Here is a 15,174-nt window from a genome sequence, read left to right on the forward strand (position 1 = left end):
TAGTTGGGAACAGCAGCTGAATAAATATCTATTCTATGATGGAGAGAACATATTCTCACAACAATTGCCAATGATGAGAGGGAAAAGAGAAGGAGGAAATACTAACCTAAGTATGGAGGACACGCTGGAGGAATGTTTTCCGTAATCTGAGGTCTGGACACATTAAGGTGTCAGACGATGGCCTGTAAGAATGAAATAGAGTATAATCAATAAGGCACAAAAGGACATATTTGTACATACATAGTGAGGGTACATAAATAATCATTTCATGGTTCTCTTTGTTCAGGCGTGTGTGTGTTTGTGTGTGTGTGTGTGTGTGTGTGTGTGTGTGTGTGTGTGTGCGCGCGCGCATACCTGAAATAGAGTCAGGTAAAAATGTACATCTATGTATGTGTACATACACTCCTTACCTGTAAAAGTTCTTAAACTCACCAACTACTTCCAAACATTTTATTTATTCCTAGCAGCACCCACCTTAAATAGCTTCATCGTCCCATATCACCATCAGAAATAAGGAAATAGGTTCAGGGTGATTATATTTCTTACAGTCACATAGCAGAGCAATGTATATAATATATATATTGATTATATATATATATATATATTAATTACATATACTCATGCAATATGTATAGTAACTTTTGTATGGCTCCTTTAATTCAGCAATGGATGCATTTTAAAGGAGACTCATATTTGGAAAGATATTCTGTGCTCAATGATTAAAAGAATCAATATTGTTAAAATGTCCATACTACAGTTAAGGAGAAAATCACAGACCCATAATGCATCACTGGTGGTAAAAACCCATGAGGACAAATTTAGATTTAATGTGGGACCTAATGGCAGTTTCAACCTCTGTTAGAAATGTAATCTTAATCAACCAGTCTGGAATTTTCTGTGAAAGCACTGGTCACATGGGCCCTCTCCATCCCCCATGGAAGAAAGAGGGAATCTGTAGGATAAAAAACCTTGCTGTTCCCTTCCTCACCCCCAAAAAACATAGGTCTAAAATTAATCTTTTCTTTTCCTTTGTTAATAGCTCCTCGCCCCACCCTTCCTCCTATGAAAACCTTCCATTTTGTACAACCACTGGCTGTTCCCTTCTGGTTGCTGGAAGGGATACTGCCTCATTCACGAATCACTTAATAAGCCAATTACATCTCCAAATGTACTTGGTTGATTTTTGGTGTTTTGTTAGGAATTGCATTAGGTCAATAGATTGTGTTGGGTAGTATACGTTGTGTCATTGGAATTAACCCCTGGTTGTTTGCAAAAGGTGAAAAGAATTCACAGATTCAGCCCTAAATGAGGAGAGCAGGGAAGTAAGTTTATTCAAGACGAAGGAAGGTGGCCTAGATATTGCCAGGGCAGAGAACTGCACCTAACTTTAGGTTAGCTTTTTCTTATGTAGGGAAGTGTGGGTAAATTTCCTTATGGCAGGAGATGTTACGTATAGACTGAGGTCATTTGATTGACATATGTCGGTTATATAACTAGTTTCTTTCTGCACATGCTCTTACCCAGAATGCACACAGAAAACCACAGGGGGGGAGGGGCGACGGTAAGCCTTAATGTTCGTTCCATTCTAATTACATTATAATTAGGCTAGAGTTCAACTAATGGGCAGGTTTTGGCCGTCCACGCATGTGTGAAGAACCAGTTAAAACCAGTTGAGTCTTATCTCCTCTTTTTATGAGGGTTTAGACATCTTAGATTTACTTCTAGGGGATGAGTCTGGGCAGTTCCGGGGAGGGGATGCAGACCTGGGCAGTCCCCCTTAAGGTTCACTTTTATTAACCCTTTTCTGCCTCATCAATATGGACATTTTAACGATGTTAATTTTTCCTGTCTGATACCACAATATAGGCTTCCATTTATTGTATCTTCTTCAATTTCTTTCTTCAGGGTCATGTACTTTTCTGAGTATAGGTCTATTCCCACCTTGGAATAAATTGGAGTCCTAGGTATTATTTTGATGCAATTATAAATGAGATCATTTTATTTCTCTTTCTGATAGTTCATTATCAGAGTATATAAAAATTAAACTGACATCTAAATATTAATTTTGTATTTTTCACAGGACTAGAACAAATAATCTTAACACAGCACTCTAGAGAAAGAACAAAGTTGGAGATATCAAGTTACCCGATATCAAACTATATACAAGGCTATAGTAATGAAAACAGCATGGCACAGGCATAAAAACAGACATGTAATTCAATGGAATAGAATGAAGAACACACAAATAAACCCACACTTATATGGTCATTTAATCGATGACACCGAGGCAACAATATAGAATGACGTAAAGATAGTCTCTTCAATAAATGGTGCTGGGGCCGGCCCGGTGGCTCAGGCGGTTAGAGCTCCATGCTGCTAACTCCGAAGGCTGCCGGTTCGATTCCCTCATGGCCAGTGGGCTCTCAACCACAAAGTTGACAGTTCGATTCCTCGACTCCCGCAATGGATGGTGGGCTCCGCCCCCTGCAACTAAGATTGAACACGGCACCTTGAGCTGAGCTGCCGCTGAGCTCCCAGGTGGCTCAGTTGGTTGGAGTGCATCCTCTGAACCACAAGGTTGCCGGTTCGACTACCACAAGGGATGGTGGGCTGCGCCCCCTGCAACTAGCAATGGCAACTGGACCTGGAGCTGAGCTGTGCCCTCCACAGCTAAGACTGAAACGGACAACAACTTGAAGCTGAACAGCACCCTCCACAACTAAGATTGAAAGGACAACAACTTGACTTGGCAAAAAAAAAAAGTCCTGGAAGTACACACTGTATCCCAATAAAGTCCTGTTCCCCTTCTCCAATAAAATCTTTCAAAAAATATTTTTAAAAATAATAATAAATAATAATAATAAATAAATAAATAAATAAATGGTGCTGGGAAAACCAGACATATACATACAAAAATATGAAACTGGAACACCTTCTTACACCATATACAAGAATAAACTCAAAATGGATGAAAGACTTTGTAAGATTTGGAACCATAAAACTCCTAGAAAACAAAGTAAATTCTCTGACATTGCTCTTAGTAACATTTGTTTTCTGATATATCTCCTTGGGCAAGGGAAAGAAAACATAAAATAAACAAATGGAACTACATGCAACTAAAAAATTTTTGCCCAGCAATGAAAACCATCAACAAAACGAAAAGACAACCTAATGAACAGGAGAAGACATTCGCCAGTGATGCTTCAGATAAGGGTTAGTATACCAAATTTATAAAGGACTCATATAACTCAACCTCAAAAAAACCCAAACAATCCCATTTAGAAAAGGACACAGGGCCTGAATAGACATTTCTCCAAAGAGGACACACCAATGGCCAATAGGTATATAAAAAGATGGTCAAAATAGTTCAGTGGTTACCAGAGGGAAAGGGGGGTGGGGGGTGGGAGATGAGGGTAAGGGGGATCAACTATATGGTGATGGAAGGAGAACTGACTCTGGGTGATGAACACACAATGGGATTTATAGATGATGTAATACAGAATTGTACACCTGAAATCTATGTAATTTTACTAACAATTGTCACCTCAATAAATTTAATAAAAAATAAAAATTAAAAAAAATAAAATAAAAAAGAAACAGACTCTTGTTTACAGAGAACAATTGATGGTTGCCAGAGAGGTGCGGGTTGAGGGGCTGGGTAAAACAGTGAAGTGATAAACAAATACAAATTAGTAGTTACAAAATAGTCACAGGGATGTAAAGCACAGCATATAGAATATACTAAACAATATTGCAGCAACTGTCTATAGTGCCAGGAGGTACAGACTACTGGCGGGGGGTCACTACATAAATTATATAAATCTCTAACCACTACAGTGTACACCTGAAACTAATATAAATAATACTGAATGTCAAACATAACAGAAAAAGCAAATTTTTAAAAAAAATTATGGACAGAAGTTGAACTCAAACAAATGGAAATTCCAGAATATAATTACAAAGAGGAAACTCCACAAACACAATCTGATTAAAGAATCACAATGTCTGGTTTTAGACTTGGAGCCATGAAATCAAGGGCACTGTTGCAGTCTCACGACGATCATCCCTTTTATACTGTCATCCCAAAGGATCTTTTCAGAGCCCCCTTTATATCTTTATTCCTGAGACTGTAGATGAAGGGGTTCAGCATGGGTGTGACCACTGTGTACAGGACCGAGGCTGTAGCACTAGAGTGTGCATTGTGGGCAGCAGGAGAGCTGAGGTACACTCCTAGGCTTGTTAAATAAAATAAGGAAACAACTGAGAGGTGAGACGCACAGGTAGAAAATGCTTTATACTTCCCCTGAGCCGACGACATTGCACGTATGCAGGAAATGATCTTGGAGTAAGAGTAAAGGATTCCAGCCACGGGACCACCACCCAGTAGCACAGTTAAAAAATAGATCACCAGGTTGTTAACAAAGGTGTCAGAACAGGCAAGTTGGACCATCTGGTTGAGTTCACAGAAAAAGTGGGGGATTTGCAAGTCTGCACAGAAGGACAGCCTCAGCACCATTAAGCTTTGGAATAAGGAATTAAGGACACACGTGATCCAGGAAACCAGAACCAACAGTCCACACAGCCGGGGATGCATGATGACCATGTAGTGCAGGGGGTGACAGATGGCCACGAAGCGGTCATAGGCCATCACGGTCAGGAGGAAGTTATCCAACACTACAAAGAATAGGAAAAAGTACATCTGTGTGATACATTCTCCATAGGTTATGACTTTGCTCTGCGTCTGGATGTTCACCAGCATCTTGGGGACGGTGGTGGAGGTGAAACAGATGTCCACAAAGGACAGGTTGGAGAGGAAGAAGTACATGGGCGTGTGCAGGTGGGAGTCTGAGCTGACGGCCAGGACGATGAGCAGGTTTCCTAACACAGTGATCAGGTACATGGAGAGGAAAAGCCCAAAGAGGAGGGGCTGCAGGTCTGGCTCCTCTGAAAGTCCCAGGAGAACAAATTCTGAAACTCTTGTAAGATTCTCTGGTTCCATGAGGAAGACGTGACTTCCAAGACAGGAAAATGACATGAGTAATTTTCATACAAACAGACATTACTCAGATGCTCTAATGCTACAATTTATATTTTGCAGCCAAGTGATTAATTTCAGTATTTTTGTATGGATCTTGTTCCTTCTAGGGGTTTCCTGTGCCATCTCAGATTAGGAATTATTGTCCCAATCTGCTTCTTTCCAAAGGTATCATGTAATGTACAGTTTTCATGATAAATTCTTCATGTATTTCAGGAATGTAAATTGAGTGCTCACCAAGTTTTAGGTATTAACTTGATGCAAAAGTAATTGTGGTTTTTGCAATTATTTTAACATGTTAAACCACCATTACTTTTACACCAACCTAATACTACTATCTAGAGTGAGTATCAGAGTTCTGAAAACCAGTAGTTCATACAAGTCAATGAAGGAGAAAAAATACGCAGGCTAATAATAAAAATACATAGAGTTTCAGATGGTAACAGATCATATAAAGAAAGGAAAAGCAAGTTTTAAAAATATAGTGACTAGTGTGTTCTCTTTTTCATGGGCATTGCAGTCAAGTCCTGCAAACATGGTGACATATGAACAGAGACCTCAGCGAAGAAAGGTAGTGAAGGCAAGGAAATGTGGGCACGTGTGTATTTGGAAGAAAAACTAGCCAGTGCAAAGGGCCTGGCGTGGAGCAGAAGTGCCTTAGTGATCTGTCCAAAGTGAATATTGGAGTATCTGATGGACCTTTATTATATATTTTCAGGCTGCTTCCTGGCAGTGTTTCTCACCCAGAAATGATTTTGTGCCTAGGGTACCTGGCATTGCCTGAATGAATCCTGATAACACCTACAATCCACAGAAAAGCACCCACACCCAACCATTATTCAGCCCCCAAGTCAACAGAGAGAAGGTGAGCAAACCCAGTCAAGACCAGCACTTCAACCCGTATGTGCCTACGATCAACAGCCTCCTACCAGACACGGCATCTGAGTCAGCAGATGCCTGGGGGCTCAGAGAGTCTGCATTTCTAACCGGCTCCCGGGGGTGTTGATGCTGCAGCTCCTGGTGTGTGGCCCCCGCTCTGAGGAGCAGGTGAAGTCCTGTGTCAGAGTCAGGGGCAGGCAGTTTCAGGTTTTCTGAATCAATTATTTCTTTGCATGTATTATTAAAGCAATTAGTGTGCTCACACATTCCAGAAACTGTAATAAATTCTGGGCTCATTTCTCTTACATAAGGGCCCCTGAGTGACACATAATAATACACTTAGGTTTGGGGTTTTTTAGTAAAGAGGGTGCAGTGGGGATCGAACCTGTCATCTTGGTGTTATTAGCACCACGCTCTAGCTAACTGAGCTAAGCAGCCACCCCCATAATACACTTTTAAGAGACTTTGTAGTGAGCAGAATAAGGGCCTCCAAAATAAGTCCACACCCCATCTCCAGTGCCTTTGCATTTGATATTTTTATAGCAAGGGAGGATTAGGGTAGAAGATGGGACAGGCTTGCTAACCGGCTGACGTTAAGAATATGACCCAGTATCATCCAGGTGGGAGTAACGTAACCACAATGGTCCTCTAGGTAGAAGCGAGACACAAGATGAAGAAGCTAAACTGCTGGCTTTGAAGGCGGAGGAATGGCCGTGAGCCAGGAAAGGCTGTGGCCAGAATACAACAGAAAGAGGAAGGGAAACAGAATTTCACCTGAGCCTCTAGAAGGAACCCAGCTCTGCAGACTCCTTGATATTAGCCCATGAGACTCATTTCGGGCTTCTCACATCCAGATGTTTAAGAGCATATGTTTGTTTTAATCAACTAGTACGGGAATATTTTACAGCAGCAATAGAATCTAATACACACATTTATTCAATAAAATTTGCAGAGGGGACTGACTTAAAACCTCTGCATTCATTCATTAGCTTCCCCTGGGTAAGAGCATTGTATTTGAAAACCCACATGAAGTAGAAAAGAACTTTTAAATCAAGATGAAGGTATTCCTCCCCATTAGCTGATACACGGAAGTCCTCATTGCAAATGTAAACGTGGTCTGACTACAATGCTTTGTGGCACTAAGATTTAAGGTACAAGTGTGACCTTCATTTCTCCATCACTCAAGTGTTTGGTCTGAGCACTGTGTCCTCTTTGCCTAGAAGTTGATCAGTCCTCAATTTATACTCCCCAGTGCACGACAGAATTTCTCATTAAAAATACAGAAGACAATGGCCACCAGGGGGAACAGGCTGCATGTAGGCTCGGAATCCCTACTAACTGTTCCAACAGAGAAAGTGAACAAGCAACAAACCAAAATATAGGCAGCCTCTCCAGGAATGAAGTAATTCAAAGTACAACTATTTGGTATTCCTCTTTCTACTTAATAAATAATTTATTCATGTGAATATCAGCATGAGGAAAGATACTGCAATGTACGTTTCACAAACATGTGTTGCAAGGTAGTTCCTACCTCCCCTGGCCTGGATCTTTCCAGTGAATATAAAACATGGTCAAAAACACTCCATCTTAGAAATGTCACTTCACTGCACTGGCCTCCACACCTAACATTCCATTTTCCTATTCCCCGAACAGCGAAACTCCTCAGTTACATTGTCATTGCACTGCAATCATTTTATGCATCTCACTCATTCTACAGGGTGACCTAACAGTACATCCATGTACATAACCCTCAATTGTCAACTATGGCTCTTATATTGCAGATTTAAGCATCTTATTAAAATATTAAATAAGTTAATTAAAAATCAATTACTTTACCAAGAACACAGACACTGAGATCCCTAGTCTCCTGGCTGGGCTGTTAGGGTCGCAGTGACTCAGGTAAGTGTTCTCACCTTCTGACCTCTCTGACCCTTTCCTTCAGTACCTGCTGGGCTCTCAGACTCACCTGGATGGGGTCTCTGAGAGCGAGGACTCTGTGTGGAAGTCAGAATTACTCCCTGGGAGGATCATGATGGAGACTGAAGCTCTGTCCCCACACGAGACAGCAGGAGGGAGTGAAGCATCAGTTCACAGCCAGCTCAGGAGTCAAACGCAACACCCAGGTCCTGTCCACCAACGTGGTACAAGCTGAGGGACTGCACAGAGGAGCGTTACAGCGCTCTGTGTATCTGCTCATCAGGCACAGTTCCCTCTTCTTATTCCCACTGCTGAGCATCCGATTTCCCCCGGGGCCTCTGGAATAAGCAGAAAGGAAATTTTTCCTAATGAATCTCTGATCCCAGGAGACCACATTAGAAGACAGTGAATTTGGGTTTTATTTCTTCATGTGCTTGATCTCCCTGTTTTAAAAGGACATTAATCTGGGACTGGCCCAGTGGCTCAGGCGGTTGGAGCTCCATGCTCTAACTCCGAAGGCTGCCGGTTCGATTCCCACATGGGCCAGTGGGCTCTCAACCACAAGGTTGCCAGTTCAATTCCTTGAGTCCCGCAATGGATAGTGGGCAGCGCCCCCTGCAACTAGCAACGGCAACTGGACCTGGAGCTGACCTGTGCCTCCACAACTAAGACTGAAAGGACAACAACTTGAATCTGAACAGCACCCTCCACAACTAAGATTGAAAGGACAACAATTTGACTTGGAAAAATGTCCTGGAAGTACACACTGTTCCCCAATAAAGTCCTGTTCCCCTTCCCCAATTAAAAAAAAAGGTAAAAAAGAAAAATACCACTACTTAAAAAAACAAAAAGGACATTAATCCGAGTATCCTTTGTCTCAACCACATTTATTAGAATTAGACGATATGAATATTGGAAGCCTTCAAAGGTGACAGGACTTGGTTTTGTTTTTTAAAATTCAACATACAAGATACCAACTTCGTGAAAAGGAAAAATCAATTAGGAAAGTGGTTCTCCCCAAAACATGACGTTTTCATCTGTTCAGTATTTCCAAAAACAGGTTTCATAATTTTTGTTATGATCATTAGTAGAGAAGACACACATCTTTAAAAACAGAACTTGTACTAGAAAAATGGACTCAGGGATGGATAGAAGGTGAACCCCATTTGGCCTTATGGTCCCCATTTGTACTGCTGCTCTGGTGAACGTTGTGAGTCTTCCTGAAATCCTCTTGGATTCAATGGCCTGAGGGACATTTGTCTTGGGAGCTAAGAGCTGTGCTATACAACACAGCAGCCACTGGTACTTGAGACTATTTCAAAGTTATAATTAAAGGTAAATAACATTTAAAATTCAGTTCCCCTGTCATACCAGCCTCAATACAGCAGCTACCACATTAGACAGTGCAGACATAGAATATGTCCCTCGCTGAAAGTTCTGTGGGACAGTTTTGCCTTAATGTCTTTCAAAATCCCTAGATGTTGCTGGAATGTTTCTCCACCACCCTAAGCCGACGTCACTGAGCCCTCTCCTCCAATTTTATTACTATTTCAGGAGCATTCTTGCTCTCCCCGCAGCTCCACATTGACCCCTCTGAAAATGGGGGCTGTGTTTCAAATCATCATTTACTAAGTGCCATGCAAAGGAACGTGAGGCACGTATCACTCAAGCCTGACTGTGACTCCATGTTTGCTGGCGCCACCCATTCTGCCTATTGAGTCCCAAAGGCCCTCTCGCTGATGATGCAGGAAGACACGGAGAGCCGCACGCAGACCCGCTGCTAATGAAGCTCTACGTTGGGCTTGCCCTCCATCGAGGCCCGTTTCTCATCTCGGGGTCGCACATGGGTGTTTTTGCCCCATCAGAGCTCCTTACAGCAACTTGAGGGCAGTAACCCCGTGTATTTCTTCAGTACTTTTCACAAGTAAAGCGTCAGCTTAGATTCTTTGTGATAATTGCTTTTATGTAATAAGAAATTATACGAACGTGGGGAAAGGATTTTGTCTCAAAACTTCCCACAGCGGAAATTTGAATGTGAATTAAATATTAAATATATGGAAATTCTTGCCGATGTTCCCAAGTCCAATAGTGCTGACAGAGGAAAGTTGACATGAAACAACACATGCGTAGCATTTCAAAGAAATGTTGTTCAATGTGCTTTCAAATGCTTCCTCGCAGAAATGTAATGTAGATAAAGCAAATAACATCAATGTTATATGTTAAATGTAGGTGATGAACATAGAGGTGATCACTGTACTAGTCTTTCACTTTTTCTCAATGTTTAAAATTGTCCTAATAAAAAGGGTGAAAAATTACGTCACACCACTGGTATATACCATGGGCTTCGGTAGGTTTTTTGCTTTTTGTTTTTTTAGTAGTTCATTACTTTTTATTGTTTATTTCTAAATAGCAGTCAACTGTACGGCTACATCACATTTTGTTTACATACTCACCAGTTTGTGGACATACAGAGGGTCCCCTAAAAATCTATACATGTTAAGAGAGGAAAAAAAAGTATTAAAATTGTAACACAATGAATACTTCGAGCATTCGTTTCTTTTAGGCCATCTTTTGAGCAAACGTCATACTATACATTGCTACTGCAATTCAATTCAACTTCAAAAAGTAATACAGAGATAACATCTCTTAAAATATGTACATTTTTTGGCACCCCTGCTCTACCCCCCAGTATGCATTCTTTGGAGTAACATGAATAATGCTGTCTTGATTATTCGCATACCAGTTTATACAGGCTTCAACGGTTTTATAAATAAGCTTAAAACATGAATAATGTTTTTTTCTAAATGACTTCTCATCTGACCGCATGTAGTAATTTTATGTAGAGCCTCAGGTTTAATAAATTTCAATAAAACTGGAAAACCTAGAATTATCAGAAAAGGTTCTTCCGGTTAATTTAGCCTCGGGTAAAGTGAGGATTTGATGACATGGTACCTTTTGGTTTTGTTTCACTGTGTCCCCAAATTCTGCTTTTGCACGCATAGTCCAATAAGCCTAACAATGTTTCACAGAAAATTAAAGGTTTGCAGGGTCTCCTGATGACCAAACAGGGAGCTCAGTCCAGGACTGCAGAGAACAATGTCCAGCAGAATGCGTTCTCTGGGCTTTGAATCTAGAACACAGCATGAGGTTGCTTTTCAAGTAACTCCTTATGAGAGTTATTTTTGTAAAACCTGCTCCAAATGATCTCAGAACCATTTTTTTGGGCCTAACCATATGCGAGGCACTTTACATAAACGTTCATACTCTCCTAGGCTCACAGACTCCTGGCGGACAGGTGTCACACCAGTGAAGATGGTGGCCCTGCACTGCTCTGGCCACACAGCACACGCACCTGCATTGTAATCAGGTCTGTCTTCCAGGTCTGTTCCTTCTATTCTGCTGCTTGGTGCCAACCTGCACATGTAACGGCCTCTCTGAACAGATAATTCTGCAGATTCAGGAGTAAGTGATTTGATTTGTTTTCACAGTCTCCTTCCAGGGCCAGTTGACATGCTACCAAATTCCTGCATAACTTCTGGGAAGCAAGCTGATTACCACCTATGTACACTTGTTCACCTCCTGAACAGAATAATAATTGCAGTATTTATAGAGACATAATACATGACAGATACCATTAAGCTCTTTTAAATTATTTTCTCATTCAATATTCTCAAATATCTATGGAAAAGATACTTTTATTATACACATTTCACAACTGAGAAAACTGAAGAGTTTCAAGGAGGTGAAGTTGTCCACGGATGATAAAGTAATTTCTTTCATATATATATATATATATATATATATATATATATATATATATATATTTAATTTTTTTAATGGGGAATATTGAGGAACAGCATGTTTTTCTAGGACTCATCAGCTCCAAGTCAAGTCGTTTTCAATCCAGTTGTGGAGGGCGCAGCTCACTGGCCCATGTGAGAATTGAACTGGTGAACTTGGTGTTGTTAGTACTGTACTCCAACCAACTGAGCCATCCAGAAGGCAGCTCAGCTCAAGGTGCCATGTTCAATCTTAGTTGCAGTAAGTGGAACCTACCATCCCTTGCAGGACTTGAGGAATTGAATTGGCAACCTTGTGGTTGAGAGCCCGCTGGCCCATATGGAATCCAAAGGGCAGCTTTCGGAGTTAGGAGCACGGAGCTCCAACCGCCTGAGCCACAAGGCTGGCGCAGTATGGACATTTTAAGATGTTAATTTCTCCTCTCCGATACCACAATATTGGCTTCCATTTATTGTATGTTCTTGAATTTCTTTCTTCAGTGTCATATAGTTTCTGAGTACAGGTTTATTCCCTCCTTGGTCCAATTTATTCCTAAGAATTTTTTGATGCAATTATAAATGAGACTGTTTTCTTTATTTCTCTTTCTGATAGTTCACTATTAGTGTATAAAAATTGAACTGATTTCTAAATATTAACTTTGCATTTTTCACAGGACTAGAACAAATCATCTTATAATTGATATGGAACCACAAAAGACCATGCATAACCACAGCACTCTTGAGAAAAAAGCAAGTTGGATATATTGTGTCACCTAATATCAAGCTGTACTACAAGGTTACAGTGATGAAAACAGCACAGTACGGGCATAAAAACAGACACCTAATTCGATATAATAGAATAAAGGGCCCAGAAAAAATCCCACACTTACACGGTCCTTTGTGTATGAAACGAGGCAAGAATATACAGTGAGGTAAAGACAGTCTCTTAGATAAATGGTGTTGGGAAAACTGGACATATACATGCAAAAATATGAAACTGGAACACTTTCTTACACCATATACAGGAATAAACTCAAAATGGATGGGAGACTTAAATATAAGACTTGGAAACATAAACTCCAAGAAGAAATCACAGGCAGTAATTTCTCTGACATTGTTCTTAGTAACATTTCTTTTCTGATATATCTCCTTAGGCAAGAGAAACAAAACAAAAAATAAACAAGTGGAACTACATCCAACTAAAAATTTTTTGAACAGCAGTGAAAACCATCAACAAAAAGAAAAGACAACCTACTGATTGGGAGAAGACATTCACCAGTGACAAATCGGATACGGGTTATATCCCAAATTTATAAAGAATACATACAACTCAACCTCAAAACAACAAACAATCCCATTGAGAAAGGACAGAGGACTGAACAGACATTTTTCCAAAGAGGACACACCGATGGCCAATAGGTATAAAAAGATGGTCAAGGTCACTAATCATCAAATTAAAACAGCAATGAGATATCAACCCACACATGTCAGAAGGCTGTTGTAAATCAATAAGCAACAAGTGCTGGTCAGGACGTGGAGAAAAAAGGAACTCTCGTACACTGTCGGTGGGATTGAAAATTGATGCAGCCAATATGGACCACAGCAACTCCCCTTCTGAGTAATTATCCAAAGAAATCCAAAAGACTAATTAGGAAAGATATGTGAACCCCTATGTTCATTGCAGCACTATTAATAACAGCCAAACATGTAAGCAACCTAAGTGCTCATCAGTTGACGACTGGATAAAGAAGATGTGGTACATATATACAATGGATTATTACATGGTCATAAAAAGGAACGAAATCTTACCATTTGTGACAACATGGGTGGACCTGAGGGTATTATGCTAAGTAAAACAAGTCAGACAGAGAAAGACAAATACCACATGATCTCGCTGCTACGTGAAATGTAAAGATAAAAGTAAACAAAACAAAAACAGACTCCGATTTACAGAGAACTAATTGATGGTTGCCAGAAAGGTGAGGGTTGTGGGGCTGGGTAAAAAGTGAAGGGATTAAGAAATACAAATTGATATTTACAAAATAGTCACAGGGATGTAAAGCACAGCATACAGAACATAGTAAATAATATTGCAGCAACTATACATAATGCCAGGAGGTACAGACTAATGGGGGGATCACTACATAAATTATATAAATGTCTAACTACCAAAGTGCACTCCTGAAATTAATATAAAATAATATTGAATGTCATCTATAATACAAAAAAAGAATAAATTTTAAAAATTATATGCAGAAGTTGAAATCAAACCAAAGGAAATTCCAGAATATAAATAAAAGAAGGAAATTCCACAAACATAGTCAGATTAAAGAATCACAATGTCTGGTTTTAGACTTGGAGCTATGAAACCAAGGGCATTTTTTCAGTCAGGACGATTGTCCCTTTTATACTGTCATCACAATGGATCTTTTCAGAGCCCCCTTTATATCTTTATTCCTGAGACTGTAGATGAAGGGGTTCAGCATGGGTGTGACCACTGTGTACAGGACCGAGGCTGTAGCACTAGAGTGTGCATTGTGGGTAGCAGGAGAGCTGAGGTACACGCCCAGGATTGTTAAATAAAATAAGGAGACAACTGAGAGGTGAGACGCACAGGTAGAAAATGCTTTATACTTCCCCTGAGCAGAGGGCATTGCACATATGCAGGAAACGATCTTGGAGTAAGAGTAAAGGATTCCAGCCAGGGGACCACCACCTAGTAGCACAGTTACAATATACAACACCAGGGTATTAACAAAGGTGTCAGAACAGGCAAGTTGGATCATCTGCTTAAGTTCACAGAAAAAGTTGGGGATTTGCAAGTCTGCACAGAAGGACAGTCTCAGCACCATTAAGCTTTGTAATAAGGCATTCAGGGCACTCATGATCCAGGACACCAGAACCAACTGTCCACAGAGCCGGGGGTGCATGATGACCATGTAGTGCAGGGGGTGACAGATGGCCACGAAGCGGTCATAGGCCATCACGGTCAGGAGGAAGTTATCCAACACTACAAAGAGTATAAAAAAGTACATCTGTGTTATGCAGTCTTCATAGGTTATGACTTTGCTCTGTGTCTGGATGTTCACCAGCATCTTGGGGACGGTGGTGGAGGTGAAACAGATGTCCACAAAGGACAGGTTGGAGAGGAAGAAGTACATGGGCGTGTGCAGGTGGGAGTCTGAGCTGACGGCCAGGACGATGAGCAGGTTTCCTAACACAGTGATCAGGTACATGGAGAGGAAAAGCCCAAAGAGGAGGGGCTGCAGGTCTAGCTCCTCTGAAAGTCCCAGGAGAACAAATTCTGAAACTCTTGTAAGATTCTCTGGTTCCATGAGGAAGACGTGACTTCCAAGACAGGAAAATGACATGAGTAATTTTCATACAAATAGACTTTACTCAGATGCTCTAATGCTACAATTTATATTTTGCTGCCTAGTAATTAACTTCAATATTTTTGTTTGGCTCTTGTTCCTTTTAGGGGTTTCCTGTGCCATCTCAGATTAGGAGTTTTTCTCCCAATCTGTCCCTTTCCAAAGATGTCATGTATTCTTCAGTTTTCAT

At 40.7% G+C, this 15,174-nt stretch overlaps 1 protein-coding gene and 1 pseudogene across 1 annotated transcript; both read right to left on the reverse strand.

Moving 5' to 3' along the window:
- Positions 1-4,031: 4,031 nt before the first annotated feature.
- Positions 4,032-4,999, reverse strand: LOC109439785 (olfactory receptor 7A17-like; annotated as a pseudogene).
- Positions 5,000-14,015: 9,016 nt separating this feature from the next.
- On the reverse strand, positions 14,016-14,945 carry LOC109439739 (olfactory receptor 7A10-like). Its single transcript, XM_088791720.1, has one exon. It carries the CDS (start codon positions 14,943-14,945, stop codon positions 14,016-14,018), a length of 930 nt encoding a protein of 309 aa, XP_088647846.1.
- Between the last annotated feature and the right edge of the window lie 229 nt (positions 14,946-15,174).

Source organism: Rhinolophus sinicus, chromosome 15 (genome assembly GCF_057876585.1).
Source record: "Rhinolophus sinicus isolate RSI-liver-muscle chromosome 15, RSI-T2T, whole genome shotgun sequence".
Classification (NCBI taxonomy): Eukaryota; Metazoa; Chordata; class Mammalia; order Chiroptera; family Rhinolophidae; genus Rhinolophus; species Rhinolophus sinicus.